We start from the raw sequence: 25,785 nt of genomic DNA, 5'->3' as shown, positions 1-25,785 counted from the left end.
AGCGAGGCTTAGTTTAGGGGACTGTGCTCGGGATATCGGTGCTTGGAAAGCTCGGGACTCAGGTAAGAAAACCACTATTCCCATAGAGCTTGTATGCAGGGCAGAGCCCTATATGATTGTATTGTAGGGCGTAGCCCTTTGATTGAATTTGTTCATGTTTAGTATATGATTTATTATGCTATGAATGCTAATGTGTGAATGTTCGGCAAGAGCCAGGAACGGCGCAGGCCGAGGTCAGCAAGGCCGGGAACGGCAAAGGGCCGGGAATGGCGTTAGGCATGAGGAGTGCAAGGCCGAGTGTGGCAAGGGGCTAGGAGCAGCATTGAGCACGTGGAGTGCGAGTTGCCAGGGCGAGACCCTAAAGGATACCTGGGATATCCTCACGGTATGGATCGCAAACCCAGGGCCTGGTAAAGCGCCTGGGACGGCAAGGCCGTATGTGTTTATCCTATTGATGGCCTGTTTATATGCTGAGTGTTTGTTATGCATATGTTTTCTGCTTATAAGGGTTTTCTTACTGGGCTTCGGCTCACGGGTGCTCTGTGGTGCAGGTAAGGGCAAGGGGAAGGTCGACCAACCATGAGTACAGAGAGCGTGAAGCGGAGCGTACATGTTTGGCCTACCTGGCTGCCACGGCCAGGGGTATTTTTGGGAAATGATTGAACTAAACTCATATTTTGTCGTCTAGTCGACTTTGGTTGTAATTATATGTTTTAAATATTTCTAAACAGTATTTTGGGATCCCAAATGTCAAACACTTTATGATTTTCAGTAAATGGAATTACTTTCAAAGTTTATAACTCTGTTTATGATTTAATTACACTTTTGACCTAAAACCTCGATTAGAGAGTTGAAAGCACATTTTGAACTCACATAGTAACGACTCTAAGGAAGTAGGGCGTTACACCTAGTTTCTCACCTTGGGGTGCGCCAGTTCTGTTTGTGAAGAAGAAAGATGGTTCTCTGAGGATGTGCATTGATTATAGAGAACTGAATAAGTTGACAATCAAGAACAAGTATCCTTTGCCAAGGATAGATGATTTGTTTGATCAGTTGCAAGGTAAGAATATATTCTCAAAGATCGACCTTCGTTCTGGTTATCATCAGTTGAGGGTCAAGGAGGGAGACATACCAAAGACTGCTTTTCGTACGAGGTATGAGCATTATGAGTACTTAGTTATGTCTTTTGGATTGACTAATGCCCTTGCTGCTTTTATGGATCTGATGAACAGAGTGTTCAAGGATTATCTGGACCAGTTTGTGTTCGTCTTTATCGATGATATTCTGGTATATTCTCAGTCTGAGTCAAAGCATGAGTAGCATCTGAGGTTGGTTCTACAGAGACTGAGGGTGTAACGTCCTACGTTTTTGGGTACCTTTAAACGACTCGGGTCGGGATTTTTCCCCTGGGTTAAGAATATTATTTTAAATAATATTATATTTTGTTTGTAAGTATTCCATGAGTTGTTGCTAGCCAAAATATGAATTTTGTGATTTTAAAAGTCAAGATAAGACTTTCGGTCCTGGACCGACACAAAAACCCTGATCGGGTAAAAATCTCGGAAAATAAATTGAAAAATCATGGCAATTATATTTTGGGCGTAAAATACATTCATAAAAGTTAAAGTTTGGTAAAAAATAATAAACCTAAAAGAAAATGGAAATTTTAGGGCATTTTGTGTTAAATGTCTAATTTTACCGAAATGGGGAATTTTATTCCATGAATGGACCTTAGGTTAAATTTTATTATGTGATTAATTAAATTAAATGTGAGAGACATTTAATTTAATTAATTAATGTTAAGTTTGGTGATTAAAACTTAATAAAAGTGAAAAAGGTGTCAAAAGCCAATTTGGACTTTTCTTCTTATGAAACCTTTATAAAAAAAAAAATTATATATAACATAGATAAAATAAAGAGGGTGGCCGGCCATGTGGTATTTTAGAGTGGTGTGAACCCAATATTATAAAGATTAAATCCCATTTAATGAAGAAGTCAAGTGGGCAAGTGGGTAGAAAAGCACTTAAGTACTTTGTGATATTTTGAAGAGTTTTGTGAGCAATTCCCACACTAAGAACCGACCACTCTCCCTCTCTCATTCACTCATCTGATTTTTGAAGACCTTTCAAAGTGTTCTCTCAATATTCAACCTCAAGAACACCAATGAAAACTTGGAGGCTAAGTCTTGGTCTAGGAAGTATTTTTCCCTAAGGTAAAGTTTCACTAATCTAGGCTTTTGTAAAGTTTTAAGCATAGAGTTTCAAATAGCTAATTAAATATGTTGTTGGGGGAACTTGGTTAGGGTTTTTGAAAGGTTTTGAAGGAGTCCAAGCTTATAGGAAGGTCCAAACCTTAAGCAAGATCACCAAAGAGGTAAAACGTTTACTTTTGATGATTTTGTTGTAGGGTTTTTAGTTTTAAGAATTATTTTGTATATCTAATGCTTAAAGTTTCTTGTTGGTGATGTAATAAGGTTATGGTAGTTGTTTAATAATTTTTATGATGCATGTGTATTGATTTTTGAAAATGGGAACCAAAACCCCCAAGGGTTTTGTAGGATACCCTAAAACAAAACATGTTTTGAGCTGTGACTTCCAAGGGGTCAAGCAGCCACTGTATATTGGTTTTGTAAAATTAAATTGTACTGTTATGTTGTTGAGATTGAGTACATAAAATTGAGCTTTTGAAACACTAAAAAATGTTTAGAAATGAGTAAGTTATGCTATTTCAAAGTTTAGGTAAAAAAACTGTTTTTTCGTATTCTTATTTTCGGAACCAAGTTTGGACAGCCACTGTATAGGGAAAATGAACCCAGTTTTTTCTAAAATTTTGTGGACATATTTCTGGCATAACCTATTAGTCCACTGTAAAATTTGGTAAGAAAATATTAAACGGTTTGAAAGTTATTAACTGTCAAAGTTTGGAAAAAAATAAGGACTTGAAAATAATGTCATTTTTACCTCATTGTTGGAAAATGATTTCACCAATCAAAAATGCTCATTTTGACCTAAGATTTTACAAAGACCTAAATGGCATAACAAAAATGGAATTGGGAAATTTTGGTAACAATTGGGTAAGTAAATTTCAAGTTATGAACTAACGAAGTATGTAGTTAAAAATGTGAAAAATAGGTTTTTCACACTTAGTGTAAAAAAATGAGATTTTGGAACATAAGGTAAAAAGTAAAATTTTGTTTATTTCAAGATATAAAATGGTAAGTCTTGAAATCATATTTTCACTAAAATTACCCCTTTGAGTTTAAGTGAATTATGTTTATTAAAGAGTTTTTATTCTTTCTAAAAATAAGAGATTTAATTTATTAATAGTTAATAAATTAAAAGAGGGTTTAAAACCCTATATTTTGAGAAAATAATTAAATGAATTATTTTTCTAGTAAGTAAAAATTGATTAATTTCATTTGGAAAATTAATTAGTCAAGATGAGAAATTTATAACGGTTTTCCTAATTAAGACAAATTAGGCAATTTTCTTAAAACGGTTTTTAGATATTAAAACCTTAAGAAAAATAAAAGGAAAATTTAAAGAGTTTATTTTCTTTAAAAATAATTAAGGAATTTATTTGTATTTTCTGGATATAATATCGGCTAAAATCTTACATATTTTAACCGACTAGTCGAAAGTGCGGGTTAATAGCGATACCTTGAAAGAATAAGATTTTTAGCGGGTTGTGGGGAAATACCGTTGTGATACCCGAGCCTAGGTATTGAGACCTTAGGATAGGTCTCCCCGAGACTTAGGGTTTAGTCTCGAATATTTTGTATGACTTTCCTTAATAGGTTTAAAACCAAATAAGGATTATAAATCCTTACAAATGACTTTTATGAAAATGACCAAACTGCCCAAAATAATAATAATGAATTATGAGTGCCATAATTAATCCGAGTATACTGTATGGATAACTACAGTATTGGCTAAGCGTAACTGGACTGAACGTTGGAGGGTGAAAACTTGCTGAGCGCTAAGGACTCCAAGTAAGTCAACTTATATTGTATGGCTGCAACATGAAATGATTATTGTCTTGTGTGTTAGTATAGGGATACATGCATATATATAGGTTGTCATAGAAAGTTGCTTAGAGACGTTAGTCTAGTGAGTGCTGATTTAGAAAATATGAACGGTAGAAGTCCGTCATATCCTAGATGGTTGATCCCCGTCACACTGCTTGATTTTATTTATGTCCGGTTCATTACCACGATGGGTGGCCATGAGATGAGGATAAGCTGGTTAAACCTAGGGGCGCCAAGATAAATGGGACCTAGGGGCCCTCATGCTTACTTAATCATTGGACGGTTAGAATCTGAGCAAGTGCTCTGATAAGTTATTCCCGGATAGCAGCCGTGAATATTGGCCATTCAGTGAGAGTGCCTAGAGATACTAGAGGATGCCAAGATAGAGTGAGGCTGAACACCCTAGGGGCAACTGCTCACCAGCACCACTGATTAACATAGATGTCTCCGTAAAATCGTGTAAATTGGATTACACTCTTGGATAAGTAGCGATGCCCTAGGTAACACGATAGTTACCCTTGATGAGAATATTTATTGGCTAGATCTTAGTGTGGAGACTCGGTTCTCTTTTACAGATTAGCAATTATGTTGGAGGGCGCGTTACGCCTGAATTGTTGGAAATTGTCGAGCGTTGGTCTCGAATTATATTGTGATATAATATATCTGCTTGCTCTGGGATTTTCTGAGTGCAGGGATATAATTGTTGGTAAGATATCGTTGTGATATAATATATCTGTTTGTTCTGGGATTTTCTGAGTGCAGGGATATAATTGTTGGTAAGATATCGTTGTGATATAATATATCTGCTTGTTCTGGGATTTTCTGAGTGCAGGGATATAATTGTTGATAAGATATAGTTGTGATATAATATATCTGCTTGTTCTGGGATTTTTCTGAGTGCAGGATTTTTATCTAGTTATGAATTAAATTATCCTTGGTTATCAGGCATGACCATAAGTTTGCCAGGACGCTTTAGCGTTCTTGAAATTGATTGTGTAGGGTCCGGATCCCTATTTCTCCATCTGCTTTGTTTGAAAGTTGATCTTACTAAGCGTTTTCGCTTACCTAGTTGTTTCATGTTGTAGGTAAGAACAAGGGCAAGGCAGAGTAGTGAGCGCTGGAGTCTTCCTTGCAAATGTACATGTGGACCGACCTTTTGGGAAGCCGTTTTATTTTTGGAAATGTTGTGTAATTTTCCTAAACTAGGTTCACTCTACTCTTTATAAAACATGTTTGTAACTAAATGTTAAGTATGGCCATACGACTTTTTAAAAAGTTTTTTTTTCTATGGGTTTTTGAGACATTTTGTTAAATGAAAACATTTATATTTCCGCATTATTGAGTCTTGAAAATCCGGGTCGTTACAGAGGGAACACATATTGTTTGCCAAATTCAAGAAATGTGAGTTATGGTTATCTCAAGTATCCTTTCTTGGGCATATTGTCAGTAAGGAAGGGATTAAGGTAGATTCAGTGAAGATTGAAGCGGTCAGAGATTGGCCAAGGCCAAAGAATGCTTCTGAGGTTAGAAGTTTCCTTGGATTGGCTGATATTATAGGCGTTTCGTGGAAGCATTCTCAAGGATTCACTACAAGAAAAAACAGTATTCATAACACTTAAAAACTGCTAACTGGGACTATTGATAGCACTTCTGAAAATGCTAACATAGCCCCTGTTATTAAAAGTCCAGTCTCTTTTATAACAGTTTTTGAATGTTATGTTCAGTGTTATCTTAAACTATTCAATAACACATTTTTAGGTGCTATAATATTCAAATAATAACATTTAGATAGAGTTTTTGGTTATTAATATGAAGTTTAATCTTGTACTTTTTTCATAACACTTTTCAACTGTTACATTTGATTATTTTAATAGCATTTTTAGTTTGTTATATTATATAAATCATAACGATTTGTTTCACTTATAATATGTTTTTAAATCGTAACATATAGTAATAAAATTTTGTTACTTTAGTGTGGATAATATATTTTAAATTTTATTTTAATAAGTATACTTATATGGTATTTTTTTAATTAAAAGATCTTCATTATTGTATTTTGATAAAAAAAAACAAAATTAATCATAAAATGTAATTCTCAATAAATTGATAAACCATAAGTATTACATTAAAAAATAACTAATTCAAACCATGAATGTGTCTACTTCATAAGATATTAGTTCTAACTTAAGTTTGAAAACATAACATAATAAAGTTTTATAATCTTGAACATTTTTTACTTCAAACTATAGTTTGGATGATGTTGTTGCTGCTAATGCTATTGTTGCTGTTATTGTAGCTGTTCTTCAGATTGTTGTGCTTGACTATGAACCCCAGATGGCGTACTAGTCCTTCGAGGGAACTTGTTCAAACTCTCTGAAAAATAAATAGAGAAAGATAAGCAGTCAGGTTTGGAGAGCTGATGCCACAAACCTAACATACAATTAGCCCCATTTAAATCATTACTGACTATAATCAACATGAACAAAACAGAATTCAAAAATCCAAATATAAATAAGCATAATAGAAAACAAAATGAAGATTCAAACAAAGCTTGGGAACAACTGCAAGATGAAAACTAAAATAAATAAATAATATAACAAGTGAATGCAAAGCCAATCCCATAACTATCGTATAAACTATAACTTACCAAAGCTATAAATAAGAAAAGAGAATACAATGCAAATAAAATCAAACTTGTCAAACAACTTGCTGCCATTAAGAGAATACAGTGAATGTATATCAATATGTTTCAGTATATTTGTATTTTACTGTTTTAACAAGTTAATAATGAGTTCATACAACCCTGTAAAGATAAGGCAGTAGAAGAGGTATAGAAGAAATATCTGCTTGAGTTTCACATACAATAAATTCAGTATTCTAACACTTAAATTGTGTCTGAAGTTAGCATAATATTATAACAAAAATAAAAGTAAGAGAAGTAATAAAATAGAATAACAAATTTAAGAAACATGAAAAATTTAAATTCTCATTTCACAGACAAAAGGATCTCTAGCTCTCATATTATGTCATGGTGTCAGCCAAGGGTGATGAGGGTGCATCTAACCTTGTAAGAACCTTAGGAACTCCACTAGTATCCCTTGTTATCTGCAAACACCAATATAAAGGTTTAGGACATAGTTGGTACATACCCTTTCAGATATTTCAAAATCTAATGCAGGCATAAGAGAAGAGCAACAATATTTATACTAGTTTTTTCAAAGACAAAACAATATTTTTATGATTGAAACACACACAAAGTAATACGAGAAGAGCAGCAAGAGCATATCCTCAAAAAAGGAACAAAAAGAAAATTAAAAAAATTTATAAATGATCCTACCTATTGAAGTAAAGAAAGTAAACACATATATTTAAAACTATTTGAAGAACAAGACACAAAGGAAATGAAGAAACAATTACATTATGTACACACCTGTAGTAGTACAGTTTTAAACAAAGTTGCTTGCCATGTTGAAAATTATTTTCCAATTCAAATAGAAAGGAAAACACAGATTCAAGCTTCATAAAAACTCATACACAAATTCAAAACATACTGAGTTTATAAAGAGAGCCAATATAAATATTAAAACTTGGTAATTTTCAATACTGAACGGTGTTGAGAAGAGAGGAATGGGCATCTGAAATGAGGAATGAGTCAAAACAGAGGGGCTTTCCACCTCACGTGCCATCTATTACTCTCCAATCAAGCAAACCACTCATTCTGAAGAACAAAAAAACTCAATCTGAATACTTTATTTTTTATGCTTATAGTGTCTCAAACCAAAGAATACAAAATGGATTATATTACTAAGCCAATGATACAGGAGAAGACAAACTAGAAAACAAAACTAGGCTGCATAGCACACCACTATCAGAAACAAAATTCCCAAAACTAGCAGCATGTATAGCATGTTGTAAACAGTAAACACAACTAGGATAAACAAACAAACTATATACAGAAACATAAAACACAAAAACTCTAAATCTAAAACCAATATAAAAAACAGAATACCCAAAGATGATGCCTAAGAATAATGGTACAAGTTTAATCATAAATGTGATAATAGACAAATAACAGGGACTGTAATTTAAATTACAACATCACCAAAAGATGAAATAAGACTTAGCAGGCTCTCATTAAGATCTCTTTTGAATAATAAACAAACTATTATTTTGGCATAATGAAGATTGAAAAAGAAAACAGGGACATACGCATAACCAAGAGTGGCTCTACTGATGAGCCCAAGAAGCAAAGAACCTTGAAACAGCATGCTTGGAACCTGCACCAGGTCTCCCGTGGCATCAGGATTAGATGAAAGCAGCAGACCAACAACAAACATTGAAAAGGACAATGCAGCACCTGTAATGACACCTTAGAACAAATAATAAAACTTATCTCAAACTAACACTTAAACAATTAAACAAACTGTTATGAACAAAAACGAATGAAGAACAAGAAATTTTCAAACAGGTTCTTCAACACGCAGCAAGAACCAACACTTTCACAACATTTGTGCTCTCAAAAGTTTCTCTCTTAACACATAAAAGCTCTTTGCTCTTTCTTGTATTCTTGCTCAGCTAAATGGACAAAAATACTAGCAAACTAAAGCATGAAGAAAAAAATAACAACTTTTCCTCAAAATTGGGTTAAAAGATGAGCAATATTTGCTGACAAGCCAATATTGCAAAACATGAAAAATGATCACCAATCACATAAATTTGACTTTCTTATAACAACACATTTATAAAAACCTCATTTCTCTTACAGGTTATGTATGCAAGCCACCCTTTTGAAAAGATGGTAGAAGGCTAACTTGGACTAAAACAAGATACAGATGGCTTGAGAATGCCCAAAGACGATGATATGATATCTTTTATAAACACTTAATAGAAAGTAAGGAAAAAACACTGAGCAAGATATTTACCACTGAAACTGAAGTTACAAGGTCATACATCATTATCCCTGCATCTGCTAGAGCTACACAAGCGCATGAAATCACAACAGGCAAATCACCTACAACCAAAAAAGGATAAAGCCAAAGAGCATGCTAATTGCCTTGCTTTCTTGTATACTGAACAGGAGCTAAATTCTGACACGGAAAGACCAAATTGCACAAGAACATAATAAATGAATCTTTACATTTCTTGCTTTTCTTATAGTACTGCAAGAACCCATTTTTTCTATGATTGCAAATAGACATTAAATTTTTTTGTTAATATATAATCTCATCTAAGCATATATACTTATTCAAACAAAAAGTAAGATTCCTATATCCCAGACATCCTTCACATGCTGGCCAATTCCTATATCCCAGTTAACACTCAGCACAATGTGGCTCATCAAAACAATAACTTACAAGTGCAACAAAAAGAATCTTCGGTGCACAAGTAAAAATTCAAATCATGTATCAATAAGACATTATAAATAAACTATCACAGGTACTTAGTAATTGTACTTTATGAAAACTAAAATGTGAGAAAGGAGGCATCATACTGTGCCTAAGCATAACATGAGTTTGGAAACTCAAAACAATGATCAAACCCATAAATGTTGTAGAATAACCTCACTAAAGTCAAACCCGTCGAATAAACCACCGTCGCAAGCACCGTCGCACCCATGAGTGAGCCACACCGTAGACCCACGAGTCAAGCCTCCCTGTCACACGACCCAAGCCGTGGGCCTCCACCACCTTGTTACACACCTGTAACAAACAGAGAGAAAGAAAGAAAGATTGAATGATAGAGTAGCTCATAGAGAAAGATAGAGCGAGAGAGAGTTACCGTTGAAGAATGATGTCGTCGCACTGTCCCTCTCCAAAGCTAGTTTCCGAGAGAAGCCCCTGCACACTTCCATTCACCTGTCGACCATGTGAAAGAAATAGAGGGAGAAGAACAGAGAGAAAAGAGATCGAGAGAGAGTCGGAACGGTTAGGGCAGAGAGGTACCATATGAAATTTTGGTAAGATATTCAACACCCATGAGCAAAGCAGCTATGTTCTCTCCAGGAGTTTCCAGCACACGAATGTGAGACTGCACAAGGATAGAACGATGTAAATGTTGCAATGTATTTAAATAGCAACTTCAAATCTTTGAGATTTGACAAGGAAACAATGTGATTGTATATTATCTTATTAAATCCCTTAAGCAGTGAATGTTGCAATGTATTTAAACAACAACTTCAAATCTTTGATATTTGACAAGGAAACAATGTGATTCCATATTATCTTATTAAATCCCTTAAGCAGTGCCTTATTGACACATTAAGCCTGTTCTACAACTAAATGAACCATAACTTACAGCCATAAGAGGATGACCATTGAGATATAAATATAACAAAACGTGGTAAATACTAAGATCAAGAAAGTATAAAGGGAAAAAAGAAAAAAACTTGCCTTATAAAATGAAGTGAAAAACAAAGCCAAATTCTGAATAAAAGCCTGCAGAATAGGTAAGTTAAAAAACAAGACATTGCCAGAAATAAACAATTATTGAGCGAACACATAAAAAATGGTCTTCATTAAATTTTGAAGCGCCAAAAACAACTTTACCTGCTCTTCGCAGGAACCAATTGCATAAGCCTCAGGAATGTTTGTATTAAGAGGAATCATGGTCTGACCAAAAGGAAGAAAAAAAAATATTAATAGCAACACAGGAACAAGACATACAATTAAATAAAAGAAAAAACTGGACAATGATGTGATGAGTAAGCCAACCAAAGATAGTACTACAATAAGCATTTCATTTCGGACCTACCTGTAATAGTTTCATGAATATGGTGTACATCTTAACGTACTGGGCATTGTAGAAATCTCCAAAATTAAGTGCTGCAACCTAAACACCAGTGCAGTGAACTATGAGAACCAGGCACAGTTTTGAAGCAACTCTTAACTAAATCAGCATACAAACACACCTCTGTCAAACACTGAAGAGTGAGATTCCGATACGATGGCATGGGGAAAAAATTCAGCAGCGTTTCAAGGTGTTACATAAACAAACACAATCAGAATTTTGCTCAAATGTACTTACTCTTTTAAGGAAGTTATTAAGTATTAAATTCAAAGGCAATACAACAACCATCTATCAAGCAAAGCACATACCACTGGAGACTCAAATATATATCCCAGGGGAATCCATGAGAGAAATGCGTGCAATGTGGAGAGTGTTGCACGTATAAGCTCAGTTCTTTGAGAGGCTGATAGTACATATAAGCATAGCTCATGAATGAGTTGAAATTCACTGCAACAACCAATCACATTATGTGTGAGAGATTGGAAAAATGCATAAACATATCATTACGGTAACATGTGACATGCCAATTAGAAAATAAAAGCCAAATATATGATGACTATGAACTGGCAGTACGTGACTATCAGTAGTCCAAGATAAGTGATCAGATCACTTGACTTTGTGGTGGCAGTTCACCCGGAAGACATTGTATCAAAATATGTGTATAATAGTGAATAAAAATAACTTAAAAAGTACATAATGACTTCTCATCAAAGGATATCTAAAAGAACTGTCCTTAATATATATATAATTATAAGCAAATGATAAGTCTACAGAAGGAAAAAAAAAAGAGCACTCATGAAACATTACAATATAAAACATGAAATGCATCCCAAAATGAAATAAAAAAAAAAACATAAATTATCTACCTGTTCAATGATTGTTTAAGCTCCTTTATCTTACTTTGAGTCATCTCTCCTCTTGAGAAATCAAACACCTCTTCACTTAGAAGCTGAAGAAAACATATTCAAGTAATTAGTGCCAACTAATTCTCAATAGTTTAAGAGAGAGAGAGAAACCTTCAATATAGCCATGCAATTCTCACAAATTGTTTCACTAGTTTTAGCAGCTGAAACAAGATCAGGAATAAAGCTTTGCCATCTTGCTGGCCAATCATGCTTCAAAATCTGTACATTAAACATAGAGGAAGCAAATTAGGGTTGATTATAGAACTTCAAACAGAGATACAACTCACCAAACAAAGTAGAAAAAACCAATTTGTCAAAATGAGAAAGTTGCAGGTGGGGAAGGGAACACAAAACTAGAAAGAAATGTATTTAATTTTTTGATTTTATAGAACTTCTTGCAATAAAATAATCTCGTGGCCTTGAAATGTATAAAGAAACAGAAAATCAAACTAGACCCAAATTTTAATATGTTTTACATGATTTACATGATTTGGGATTTGCTTTTCTATGATGTAACTAGCTAGCAAGAAAAATTATAGTAGTTTACTACTACTACTACTACTACTACTAATTTCAAGTAAATTTAAAAAGTTTGTATTATCACATAGAAAACTAATCCAAAATACAATTTAGATCCTTTACCAAATAGGTGGTGGATTTTTTGATGGCATCCTAGCTAAAATACCCACCAATCAAGTAATTTAAGAAATGGGATTTCTTGATGGCATCCAATCAAACAACCTAATAGCTTTATCAACTTCTCCATGTTTAGAAAACCCATAATTATAGAGCTCTAAAATATAACATCTAACTTAGAACTTTCATCAAACAGTTTTCTTGCTTCACTCAGAAACACACAAAAACAAAAATCATTAGCACATACTACAAATATGCAATCTGAATTCTAAAGTAAAAATCTTAGTCAAATGAAACTCATAAAATAGTTGGGAAACAGCCAAACTAGTCTTAAAATCAACTACGGTGGCAACAAATCATTCTGATGCTATGCAAAGCCAACATCTTTGAGCTAGATGATAGTTAATAAGTAGAAAATTAATTTTCATCTACTTGACAGTTTCAATCAATCTCATCAGTCTCTCAGTGTTTTTCTTACACAGAAACTGAGATAAAAATTATCTAGATGTGATTAAAAATAAGAAAAGGATTCCTTAAAAAAAAATAACTTACCATGCCTTTCATTAAGATCACTAATAGTTGTCTTTTTGTATAATTCTGATCAAGAGTCCAGTATTACAGTATATCTATAGACAATGAAGCTCAGGGAGGAGGTTTAAGCTCAGTATTACAGTATATCTATATTCGCTCAACTCTATAGACAGATGTAACTCATAAAAGTATATCTCAGAAACAGTATTACATGTATATACCTGAGCGAATATAGAGTTGACTTCAGAAATTTATTCAAAAAAAATCTTAATAAATGAAGACCTGATACCGTGAGATACTGAGGTGTTGTGCCTACTGCTTGCTGCCATCTGGCTTTTGGGAAGCTTTGAGGTGTCCTTCCGAATTGATGCCATGACTAGTGAGGTGAGCTGCCTTGAAGACCTGGTGTCATGAGAATGCCTCTTGCTTTTTGTCTTTCATAAACCGAAAATCTTGGACTCTTGGAATATTTCTGTACACAACAAAAATAGCACAAAATTTTTTTAAAACAAAATTGTACTTAGAATAGTATTCAAAATATGAAAACTAACAACGGCTTCGAGTACTTGAACTAATTAAGGAAACGTTTCCATTGGTAGTCTTGAAAACAAAATCAAAACCAGACAAGAACAGAACAGAACAGAACATTGAGAAGAAAAAATAATACATAAAAAGATCTAATAACCACCCTTGAGATCGTTGACAACATCATAAGGAATGGGAGTGACAGTTTCCAACTGAGCTCCTTCGACCATGAAACCTGGCTTGGGACCCTCTGGCTGCCTCTTGGTGCTGATGGCCTCACCCTTCAACTTGGCCTCGGCCTTGAGCTTATCGTTCCTTAACTTTCTATTTCTGAACTCCTCAGTGCATCTAGAGGGTTGGACATGCTCCACACGAACATGAATCCTCTTCTTAATGATGCGGTTCCCAACCTGCTTGCTAACCTCCACGCCAATAGCGCGCTTGGTGATGTTCCAGACACGCCCAGTTCGGCCATGGTAGAACTTGTGGGGCATACCCTTGTGAATGGCGCCGTTAAACTTTCAAATCCATAAATCAACACCAAAAAAAAAAATCAAAATTGACAAGCTCAGTCACCTTAGTTTACATATAAATCATACTTCATATATCATAAATTAAAAAAATGGGTTAAAGTTACCTTACTTCACATAATGGACAGACTCGGTTGCCCATCGCCCATGGAGGAAAGGCCTCTGGTTCGCGCTAGGGAGAAGAAAGGGTCAAAGAACTTTGGGAAGCATCTGCTTCGCCCCTTATTGCGTCTTTTCATCATCGTCCCAAAGCCCTTTCTTGGGACCCTTCATCATTGATCCTTAGCACCCACATCTGAAAGCAAATGAGAGAGAGAAGTCGGTGAACGATGGTTCCAAACCAGAGAGAGCGAAAGAAATAGTCACTGTGAGTGGGATGAACGAGAGATTGAGAGAAGGCAAGAGATTGTAGTGTGTGTGGCAATTTTTAGAGGGAGAGAAAAAGAGACAGAGGGGAACACGGTTAGGGTTGATTTGTGAAGAAGAAGATACAAGAGAGAGAGAGAGAGAGAGAGAGAGAGAGATAGGCTAATAGAATATTAGAGGGGGAGATGGAAAAGCTAGTGGCGGGCTGTAAAATTTTACTGTTCCGAGTGCGCCTGATTTTTCTATTTAACCATAGCGTTTTTTAAAAATTGTCATTTTTAGGTGTTATATTAGGCTAAAATTCTTGTAGTGATTGCTACTGCATTGACTGAGCTGACACGCAAGAGTCAGAAATTTGTGTGGTCAGATAAATGTGAGAACAGCTTCCAAGAACTGAAGCAGAGATTGATTATAGCTCTGATTCTGAGTCTTCCGACAAATCAGGAGAAGTTTGTGATTTATTGTGATGCTTCTCATCAGGGTTTGGGCTGTGTTTTGATGCAATCAGAGAAGGTAATTGCTTATGCTTCTCGTCAGTTGATGGAGTATGAAAAGAGATATCCCACTCATGATTTAGAGTTGGCGGCTGTGGTCTTTGCTTTAAAGATATGGAGGCATTATCTTTACGGAGATAAGTGTGAGATCTATATAGACCACAAGTGTCTGAAATACTTCTCCACTCAGAAAGATCTGAATATGAGACAAAGGCGTTGGCTGGAGTTCGTAAAAGATTATGACTGTGAGATTTTGTATCATCCAGGAAAGGCCAACGTGGTAGCTGATGCTTTAAGTCGGAAGGGTCCGGGACAGATTTATGGTATGAGGCTGATAACCAGAAAGTTAGCAGATGATATGACTAGAGCTGGTATAGAGTTGCTGGTGGGCTAGTTGGCTAATATTTCGCTAAAGTCTACACTGTTAGAGAGAATTAAGGAGGGTCTGCTGAGTGATCCACATCTGATCAAGTTCAGAGAGGATGTTCTGGCTGGAGCATCCAGAGATTATACAGTGTCTGAGTTAGGCTTGTTGAGATACAAGGGGCAGATATGTGTTCCGTTAGACACTGCTTTGAGGCGAGAGATTCTAGATGAATCTCATACTACACCTTACTCTTTGCATCCAGGCACCACGAAGATATATCAGGATATGAGATCGTTGTATTGGTGGCCAGGGATGAAGAGAGATGTAGTGGAGTATGTGGCTAAGTGATTAACATGTCAACAGGTTAAGGCTGAGCATCAGAGGCCGGCAGGGTTATTGCAGCCTCTGGATATCCCAGAGTGGAAGTGGGAAGACATCATGATGGATTTCGTGGTGGGCTTACCCAGGACTGTTGGTCAACATGATTCTATTTGGGTGATAGTGGATCGCTACACCAAGTAAGCTCACTTTCTGCCAGTGAGGACTACTTATACAGTTGACCAGTATGCATATCTCTATGTGAGAGAGATCGTGCGCCTCCATGGAGCGCCTAGGTTGATCGTGTCAAATCAGGACCCTACTTTTACTTCCAAGTTCTGGGGGACTTTGCAGAAGGCCATGGGTACATAATTGAAGTTCAGTACTGCTTATCATCCTCAGACAGATGGGCAATCTGAGAGGACGATTCAGATATTGGAAGACATGCTGCGGGCATGTGTGCTGGATTTTGGTGGATCTTGGAGTAAGTATCTACCTTTGATTGAGTTCTCCTACAACAACAGTTATCGGTCTACCATTGGAGTTGCACCTTATGAGATGCTGTATGGTAGGAAGTACAGATCTCCCATTGATTGGGATGAGACAGGTGAAAGGAGATACTTAGGTCCTGAGGCAGTTCAGAGGACCAGTGAGGCCATTGGGAAGATTAGAGCTCGGATGCTCGCTTCTCAGAGTAGGCAGAAAAGCTATGCAGATCCCAAGCGTAGGGACGTGGAGTTCTAAGTGGGAGACTATGTCTTCCTTAGAGTCTCGCAATGGAAAGGGGTGAGAAGGTTTGGGAAGAAGGGCAAGCTGAGCCCTAGATTTGTAGGTCCATTTGAGATCCTACAAAGGATTGGTCAAGTGGCTTACAGGTTGGCCTTGCCACCGGCGTTGTCAGCCGTACATAATGTGTTTCATGTTTCAGCTCTTCGGAGGTATGTATCTGATGTGAATCATATTTTGAGCTATGAAGATCTAGAGCTTGAGCCAGATCTCTCCTTTGAGGAGCAGCCAGTCCAGATTCTTGACAGAAAGGATAAAGTCCTCAGAAATAAGACGATACCTTTGGTTAAGGTATTGTGGAGGAACAACAAGGTCGAGGAAGCGACCTGGGAGCTGGAGTTAGATATGCAGAGTCAGTATCCCGAGCTGTTTAGGTAAATTTCGAGGATGAAATTTCTGTAAGGAGGGGATAGTTGTAATGCCCCAGAATCCCTAATGCGATTTAATGGCTGGATTAGTAGGCTGGGAGGGCCATAATTGTTTAATTATGCCATTAAATGATTATGTGCATGTTTATGTGAATTATATTATAATATGATGTTATATGCATGCATGTGGGTCCACATTTGAATATTAGGGTGTTTTGATAATATGGCCCGTTGAGGGCATATTTGTGTATTTGGGTGCATATTGTGATTTGTGAATGAGATCCCATTATTATGGAGAGATATTCGACCAATTCGGCATGAGACGTTCTTATATTGTAAATTAGCAGTTTTATCATAACGGGGGTCTTTTATTGGGATATTGCGTAATGAGAATGTTATTTGATGATAAATTGGGAGTTATTGAGATCAGGAGGAAATTCTGGGAGTTTTGACTATAATTTCCCCGGGGGTATTTTCGGGACCCCGAGCACTAGGTTTTATTTGAGGTTACTTAAGCTTGAAGTAGCTTGTCAGATAGAACCGTACGTTAGAAAACCTCTCGTTCTCCTCCCGTTAGTTCATTTTACCGTTCGAAGCATTTTCAAGGAAATCTCGAGTTCTGGGAGTTAGAATCAAGCGAGGATCGAGGCATAGCGATCCTAGGAAAGAGTAGAAGCTTCTTTATCGAAGGATTTGACGAGAAGCAACCCAATCAAAGGTAATCTAAGTTTTAAGTTTTGAGTTTTTAGAGTTTCTAAGCTTAGAATTGGATTTTGTGAATCGTTGAGTTTTTGGTTCGATTGAGCCTCGGGATTTGATGGTTTTGGATCATTGGGAAGCTTGGGAACTTTGATCTGTTGATTTGGAAGTGTTTAGGTATGATTTTGGGGTGTTTACGATGATGGAAAATGATTTTGGGGATGGTTTTGGGTTGGGACCTGCGACCCTGTTCTTGGGTGCCGCGGCCCTAGCTCGAAGAAGCTGGTGGAGTGATTTTGCCTTGCTAGGCACCGCGACCCTTGCTCCTGGAGTGGCTGAGGGCCACGCCCCAAGGTGTTAGGGCCGCAGCCCTTGGACAGGTTTGAGCCCGTTTGAGTGTTTTGGCCCCGGGAACTTGGTTTTAGGCCTCGGGATGGTTCCTACTACTCGGATTAGTGGGGATTGATGTCTTGGAGGCTAGATCTTGGTTTGGGAACCTTTGTTAATCATTTTATTGATGGTGTCCCATATTTGGTTATGACTAGGTGACCGCTAAAGGACTAAAAGTCAGATCGTTCTCAAGGGGCGTTCTTTTATTCATCCTCACTCAAATCAGAGGTAAGAAAACTGCACCCTGTGTATATGACATGCATGATTGTTGTTGATGCATGTTGGTTGATAAATGTGGACATTGATTGCATATTAAACGCTAGCGGATGTTGTTTACTTGTGTATGGCACTGATTAGTCAGGGATGGCACTGGTCGCGTATCATTGACCTAAGAGTCAGAAACGGCATAAGCGTCCTGAACGCAGAGCCGAACAAAGATTAGATCTCATCGATATTAGCGTTGAATGACTCTAAGGCATTAACGTTGGACCGACCCTAAGATTGATGAAACTTATAAGCGCTTGGCTAGTCTAAGACTAGTTACTCAGGGCCAGGGCCTAAAACCTAGGTGACTGCTTGTCACATGGCTAAGGAACAGTGTTCCATAGTTATGACTCTAGAGTCATGAGGAAGGTTATGCTGGTGACTAGTCATCCTGCACCTATCCTGTTTAAGCTAGTGAAAGGTTCACTTATCTGTTAAGCCCCGGTGACACTATCGTCACATGGCTAAAGGGAGCTGTACCCACCTTAGTGACTTTTGCGACTGTCACTTACCTGTTTTGGACTGGAAGTCCCGAATGACTATTATGATCATTGTTGATATTATATCATGCTATATTGTGTTTTCTTGCTGGGCCTTGGCTCATGGGTGCTATGTGGTGCAGGTAAAGGGAAAGAAAAGCTCACCCAACCTTGAGTGGAGAGCTTAGGTGGTGATGTGTACATATGCGGCTGCTTGACCACCACGGCAAAGGAGTTCTCAGAGGTACTAGGGGGTTTACCCTATTTTTTTGTCGCTTAGGTCGCGGGTTTGTAAATTTGAAACAGTAATGACCATTTTGAGCTGTAAATAACTTGTAAATGTTTTAATGGGCCCATGAATAGTTTTATGTAATTAATAAAATATATCCTTTCCTTTTTATTGGTTTTCCACCTTAGCCTGTTAATAACACTTAGAAGCACGTTTTTAACCAAAGGACTCGGGCAGCGGGTCAAATTTCTGGTTCACCGTAACTGTTCTAGGGTAACTAGGGCGTTACATTTCCCTTACACACCTTCTAGTGGTTTAAGCACACACTAAGTAAGATTGAGAAATTTTGGTGGATTTTGGGACTTTAAAGGAGATTCAAGTTGTTGGGAAGAGGATTGAATTGCCAAGGATATCTTTTAGCTCTTGGGATTTTGAAATTCAGAGGTAAGATCCTTATTCCTCCTCATTGGTGTTCTTGATAGAGAGTTTGAAGGTTTAATGGCAATTTCGAATTATTGCTTGTTTTGGGTGGCTTAAATGGAAATTAAATCTAGTTTATAATTGTTCTTGTTGTTTGATTGTGGCTAGAATTCATGTTTGGGGGTATGATTCTCGGATTTTGGGGAGAAAGTTTGAGTTTCAATTTTTGGTTCTAAGGTGTTTCCAAGGTGTTTGTAGGTATTTTGAAGTGGCATATGAGTTATGCTATGAAATTGTGGTTAGAAAATTGCTGAAAATCTGTTTTGGGTCAATTTTTAGGTCTGGTTATGCAGGGGAAGTCGTACTTTTGAATTGGGGAAGAACACATGAATTATGGGCTTGTTTTTGGTTTCTGGCGACCTAGCGTGACCGCGCTAGATTCCCAGAAAGAGTAGGATTTTGAATTCGATTTGGGATTCCGGAGCTAGTAGCGTGACTGTGCTGGGGTAGGGCGCGGCTACGCTAGGTGACCTGAATTGAGGATTTTCTGAATTTTTTAAGAAAATGCTCGGGGTTCCTCAGATTTGTTTTGGGGGCCCCCTTGGGAGCTCAGGGGTCGATTCCATCACCCCATTGACTGAAGTTAGTAGTTCCAAGGGCTAGGGTTTATATTGGAACTCGGGATATGGATTCAATCCCTAATAAGTGTATCATTTACATTGTGCCTAGGGTTTCTACGAGGCTTGGGACAGGGATTACATTCAGGGTCGTTCCATCTTCTGCACGGGACATGATGTAAGAAAATCGGCATATGCACATAGAGCTGATTATTTGCTATGTATATTAGCATTTATTTATTTGTGGATAATCGGTACGATCTATTTTCGGCCATCGTATTGAACGTGGGTCGGTCAGCAAGCTTGTGTAACGCAAGCCGTGTAGGCGAGTCCAGTTTAAGGGTGTAGTCCCCACTCGTCCGGCATGGCCGTTTGACAAGGATGTTTTTCCTGGGCCATGTAAATGATTCATGTGATTGGAATGAATATACTTGTAAATTGAAATGTGTTTACAATGCATATGATTGGAATAAATATATTTTGTGTCTGTGAAGTCTGTGTTTATTTCTTGTGAATAATTGGATTATTATTATGCCTTGTGGGGGTTTTCTTGTTGGGCCTCAGCTCACAGGTGCTCTATGGTGCAGGTAAGGGCGAGCTAAAGTTAGATTAGCCATGAGTTGGAGGGCTTTGGAGCGACGCGTACATATTCAGCCTGCTTGGTCACCACGGTCAAGTTATTTTGAGGAACTTAGAACATTAGTTCAGTTTTGCCGCTTAGGTTGGCTATTCTTTGTAATGTTTAATGTAACTATCTTTTTTTTATAAATTTTTGGGATCCCGTGTATATTCAAACCTTTTAATGAAAAGTTTAATTTCATTGACCAAAATTTTTAGTACCTAAACCATCGTTTAGTTTTAATTACACTTTTGAGTCCAAATGACTCACTTAACAAGTTAAGCACTGTTTTAAACACATGGTGTAAGAGTCATGGATTTGTAGGGCGTTACAACTAATATGTCTAAATTTTTAAGTTTTTTAGGTAAATGATTACTCATATTATTGCAAATATGGAAATTTCTTATTACTCAATAAATATAATTTAAGTTTTATGATGTGAAATTCCTTCTACCCCAAATACATGAATTACAAGTTATTGTAAATAAGTTATCTACCCTTAAGGAATATTTGGTTCAAGATTTTAAGCAACCAATGATTTTGATAAGACTTTGTGCTATTTTCACTAAGGTAAAGTTCAAGTTGAAAGACACTTTATTTTAGGCATCAATAGAGGAAGAAGTTTTTATTTAACCTAGCGAGGGAATGTTATGATTGGTTAAAATACAAAGTCCGAGTGATATTACACAAGCTAGGTGTAAAACACTGAATGGTTTCACATAGTGAATATGTGAAATTTAACTTTTTGTTGTAGGCATTTAAAAAATGTGCTTTTGGGTCCAAAGTGATACATTGAGGTGTCTAATGATGCTCAAAACGATTGGAGCATTTGGAAGTGTTTAAGGTCACTTTTGAGAAGTTGGACTTGCCTATGTGGCGTTGCATCATCTACAACCTTAGAGCTTTGGCGAATCGCAGCAGGCAATGCGTCGCCTAACGTTTCCGCACAGATATATGTTTTAAGCTCCAAATGATGAGTTCAAAAGCTCTAATAATATTGGTTGGACTTAATGATGATGCCTACACTATAAAAGGGTTCTCTTAGAGTTTTGATAGACTTGATCTATGACGCCCTGGTTAGCCAAGACCGTTACACTGTGTGTTTACAATAGTGTTTAACTCGCTAAGCGAGTCATTTGGACTTAAATGTGTAATTAAAGACTAAATCAATGTTAGGTATTAAAAATTTTGATCAACGAAGTAATTATTTTTCATTAAAATATTAAGTTTATACACGAGATCCCAAAAAGTGGTTACAGGTTGATAAAATACAAATGGAATACAAATTAGCCGTCCTAAGCGGAAAAATAGGGTTCAACCCTAGTTCCTCCAAGGCTATCCTAGTTGTGGCGGTCAAGTAGGCTGCATATGTACACACCGCCGCTGAAGCTCTCCAACTTATGGCTGATTTGACTTACTGTAACGACCCAATTTTCCAGGACGTTACTTAGGAAGTCTGTTTAAAATAATAAACAAATAAATACTTTAAGACACTAAAAGAAAATATTTATTTAAAATTTAAACAGATAATGAGATCTCGTTATTTTAAAAAAAATTGGACACTAGGTTTAATAACAACAATATAAATAAAATAATCGTTCAAGTCTGAAAATTTAAAACATGGCATTCATTTCTAAAAAAAACATAAAATAACTGGAGCCCAGCCTCTAACATGTCCTGTCCATGCCTTGAGCCCGCATCACTCACCGCTTCGCTTTGCCTTTACCTTACCAGTGAGCTAACACCCAGTAAGAAGAGCTATGTAGGACATAACTCCCTAAACTAGAAAACAAACATAAACATCATAAACATAATAATCATCGTGTGATATATAAACACAATATCACACTAACATATTGTGTGTTATACTCACACACATGAATACTAACAAGTCATGTTGATCGGACATGAAATGTAATCTGCCTTGCCTGTGCTGTACTCACACTCGGCATTCCCACGGTGGCACCTAGTCTAGCCTGCGCTGTACTCACACTCAGTCGTTTCCTCGAGACATCGTTGCCCTGCCTACGCTGTACTCACACTTAGTAGTTCCGTGGTGGCATCCTATTATCCCGAGTTATACACACCCTAGATAATTCCTGCAAATGCTATACTCACATAAGCAGCTAGAATCTAGTAGCATGCCTACTCTATCATCTAAGCATGTCTACTAACTAAAATCCCTAGCACTATCCTCATGCTAACCAATCTAATGCAACAATTCAGGTCACAAATATAATTACATAGTTAAACAAATAAGAAAAGAAGGGTGTACGCATAACATACACCCTGTGCGCAGATGTCCACTCTTCTTACCTTAAACAATGCATTGTCTGCTGACGTGTCCCGAACCACTTGCTGTGTCACATCGATGACCGCTAACTCCTAGACGTCCAATTACACAGCGACAATTCAGGGAAAATAAAAATAGGCGTTAAAGTTTTATTTCGAAACCCTAATTATCGAAATAGTTTGATTATGCAATTTTAACATGCATGTCACGTAAATTAAAACCATTTTCCACAAAGGTTCACACTATCATGTCACATGCACAAACAATGATATTTCTAACGCAAAACATGAATTGATATAAATACTTTTTACATGAAAAAAACCAAAATGCCCTTAATATCATAATTATATAAAAGACTCAATAATTTTCTAAAAAATTATCATATGACAGCAAAATTTAATAAACAACTTTTCCAAAACCCTAAATAATCAGCAAAGGATCATATAAGACCAGAAAAATAATTTTTAACATTTATAAATTATTTTTCCTCAATTTCCCAAATAATTTAAATAATTCAAAATAATTATACAACCAGCCCAAAATTCAAACTAATCATACATAACTATTCAAAAAGCTAAAATAAACTTATAAAATTATTTTAGAATTTTCTGAGCAAAATAACTATTTTTCTAAATTGATTTAATAGAAAAACTAATTAATTCAAGAAAAATACATAAAAAAATTAAAAATAGAATATAGCTATACAGACCAGTTTCTACATCCTACAGTAACACACAAAAATTACCTAGGTTTCAGAACAGTAGCATTAATATTTTTCATAATTAAAATATAAAATAAGCCAAATAAATCATGGAAATTACATAAATAATATAAATTAGAAATAAAATTACAAAGAGTCTTAGAATCTCATTTTAAACATACAAATTTTTTTTCAGAATTTTTAGAATATTTTAAATAATTTTTCCATATTTATTTCCTTAAATCGCATATTTAAAAGCAAATAATTAAAGAAAATAATCAAACATGGTCAAAACTTAAATCTAAACATACAAAATAATTCTAAATCATACAAATATCATTCAAATATAAACTCATATTTTTCTGAACAATAAAAATAATTTTCATAATTAATCTCTATTTAAACTTAAATAAATCATAGTAATTCAAGAAAAAATTAGAAAAATACCAAACCAGTTGGAAAATGCTCTAAAATTAATGTACTAATTTTTAGGATTAAAAAAAATAATAAAAAAAAACCTCCATAAATACCCAGATCGGGTTCGCTGAAGCCTCGCTAGAATCTTCTTCTTCTCCATCGCCGGCGAGATTCTATCTCCTCTTTCCACTTGTTTTTGACACTCCAAATTGGTTGGAAGTTGTTCCCAAAGATATCAGCACCTCAAAAAACTCTTGAAGCTCAAGAAAATCGACCCATGATGGCCGGATCGTGGTTGTCTTCCCCGTCGCCGGTGTACTGCCAAAAATGGTGGTCAAAATGCAAAAATTTTTTTTAGAGCTTTTTGATCTGTTTCTTCATGTCCAAAACACTTCTTAGGGTCCCTCTAAGCTTTCTAAATACTTCAAACAAACCCGGAACCTCTCATGTTCCCTTAGATATGAAATTATTCAAGAACACCCACTTTAATGGTGAAAATTTGTGATTTTTGAAAACGACATTTCTAGCCCATTTTGTCACGTCAAAAACGTTCCTTAGATCATAGGAAAGATATTTCAAACACTCAAAACCACCCAGAAATTTGCTAGAGCTCTCAAACTCGAAATCTCCCTTTCTCTCTCTAGAAAATTCAAGAACGTCTCTTTTCTTCTACTAGTGCGACTCTCCCTCTCTTCCCACAGTGGCCCTCTAAATCGCGCTGAAACAAAAAGAAACGAAGGCTTAACCATTTGGTTGTTGTTGACTGATTCTAAGCCTATGGTTAAGGAGTTTCTTTTATTTCTTTTAAAATTAAATATAAGAAATGGTGATCTTATTATAACTGATTTAAATTTCGAATTTAATTAGTTAATTACATTTGAAATCATATTCTAATGTCATTTAAATGCCCCTCAACTAAATTCAAACATAGGGACATTATGGTCATTTCATAATCACATGCAATTACCATTATTTAATCTATTTAAATAATAATGCAATAAACGATATAATAGAATAAAATAAATTCATATCATGTTATTAATATTATTATGCTCATCATAATAATAACATTCACAACATAAATAAATAATAAAATTAACCTACGTAATTAATTATTTATTAGGCATTACGTACATGCTGAGATTTAAATCTCATTCCAGATTCTCAAACAAAAGAAATCGAGAATCTTTGTTATCATTGGAATCCATACATATCTAAACCCATAAATATGTAAAATGACAAAATATTCTCAGTGGCAAAATTATTAAATTACCCTTTCGAGAAAACGAATATTACACTTACCATTTCCCCTATCTTCACCACAAAGCACCCGTGAGCCAATGCTCAACAAGAAAACTTAAATCAACAAGTACAAATGAGCAACAGTATATAAACAGTAAACTTAAATCAATAATTTCAATCAACAACAAAATAAAAGCAATAAACTTAGCAGTGATAATTGTTGGGAAAACTTATACAAGATCTTTATTTATTTTCATGTAAATATAATATTAAACAAGTTAATATGAGACAACCTAGAACATGTTTCTAAAATTGAATTCAAAGAGAAATAATGATAAGAATACTTACATTATACGCAGTGGAATGAATGAGTCATTCCTTCAGTTTCTCTAACCCTTGTATCCTTTCTGTCGCAGAGTATTATCAAGAAACTGAACCGATCTTCAATTTTCTTCACAACCTTCCAAAGTTTCCTTGGAATCACCTAGACTAGAGTGGACAATTCTCAACACATGTGATAGATACATAGAGAAGAAGAGAAAAGAACAATAAGGCTTAGAAAATGACTTATGTTTAGAGAGAGAATCTATCAGAAAACTAGTGATAAAACTTGTGTTTTTACTTGTTTTGACTTATGATATCAATTCTCTCTTAGCATTTCTTTTATAGATTCAATTAAGTCTTTTATTTAATTAAAAAATCAATAAAATAATATCCATTTAACAGTCCTAGATCGAAATTATCATGGGCTTCAGGCCCGTGAAATTTCCCATTTGA

General features: G+C 35.8%; 3 protein-coding genes across 4 annotated transcripts; all 3 read right to left on the bottom strand.

The window, feature by feature from the left end:
- Positions 1-6,314: 6,314 nt before the first annotated feature.
- LOC133823509 (uncharacterized) lies at positions 6,315-11,003 on the bottom strand. The gene is made up of 7 exons (XM_062256313.1): positions 10,935-11,003; positions 10,778-10,855; positions 10,417-10,635; positions 9,970-10,054; positions 8,950-9,038; positions 8,237-8,384; positions 6,315-6,400 (listed from the first exon to the last, which is right to left on the bottom strand). The coding sequence occupies exons 4-7, from the start codon at positions 10,001-10,003 to the stop codon at positions 6,315-6,317; spliced, it is 357 nt and encodes a 118-aa protein (XP_062112297.1). The 5' UTR covers positions 10,004-10,054; positions 10,417-10,635; positions 10,778-10,855; positions 10,935-11,003.
- Positions 11,004-11,064: 61 nt separating this feature from the next.
- LOC133823508 (protein EXPORTIN 1A-like) lies at positions 11,065-12,198 on the bottom strand. Of its 2 annotated transcripts, none has more exons than XM_062256311.1 (3): positions 11,830-12,198; positions 11,680-11,762; positions 11,065-11,260 (listed from the first exon to the last, which is right to left on the bottom strand). In XM_062256311.1, exons 1-3 carry the CDS (start codon positions 11,950-11,952, stop codon positions 11,080-11,082), a joined length of 387 nt encoding a protein of 128 aa, XP_062112295.1. In that variant the 5' UTR covers positions 11,953-12,198; the 3' UTR covers positions 11,065-11,079. The 2 variants fall into 2 exon arrangements, with proteins under 2 accessions (XP_062112295.1, XP_062112296.1); XM_062256312.1 differs by having other exon boundaries at positions 11,856-12,195.
- A 1,364-nt stretch (positions 12,199-13,562) lies between these two features.
- On the bottom strand, positions 13,563-13,904 carry LOC133825495 (large ribosomal subunit protein eL21x/eL21w-like). Its single transcript, XM_062258426.1, has one exon. It carries the CDS (start codon positions 13,902-13,904, stop codon positions 13,563-13,565), a length of 342 nt encoding a protein of 113 aa, XP_062114410.1.
- Between the last annotated feature and the right edge of the window lie 11,881 nt (positions 13,905-25,785).

This window comes from Humulus lupulus, chromosome 3, assembly GCF_963169125.1.
Source record: "Humulus lupulus chromosome 3, drHumLupu1.1, whole genome shotgun sequence".
Classification (NCBI taxonomy): Eukaryota; Viridiplantae; Streptophyta; class Magnoliopsida; order Rosales; family Cannabaceae; genus Humulus; species Humulus lupulus.
The sequence above is the reverse complement of the archived record's forward strand: the minus strand, read 5'-3'. Positions and strand labels throughout refer to the sequence as shown.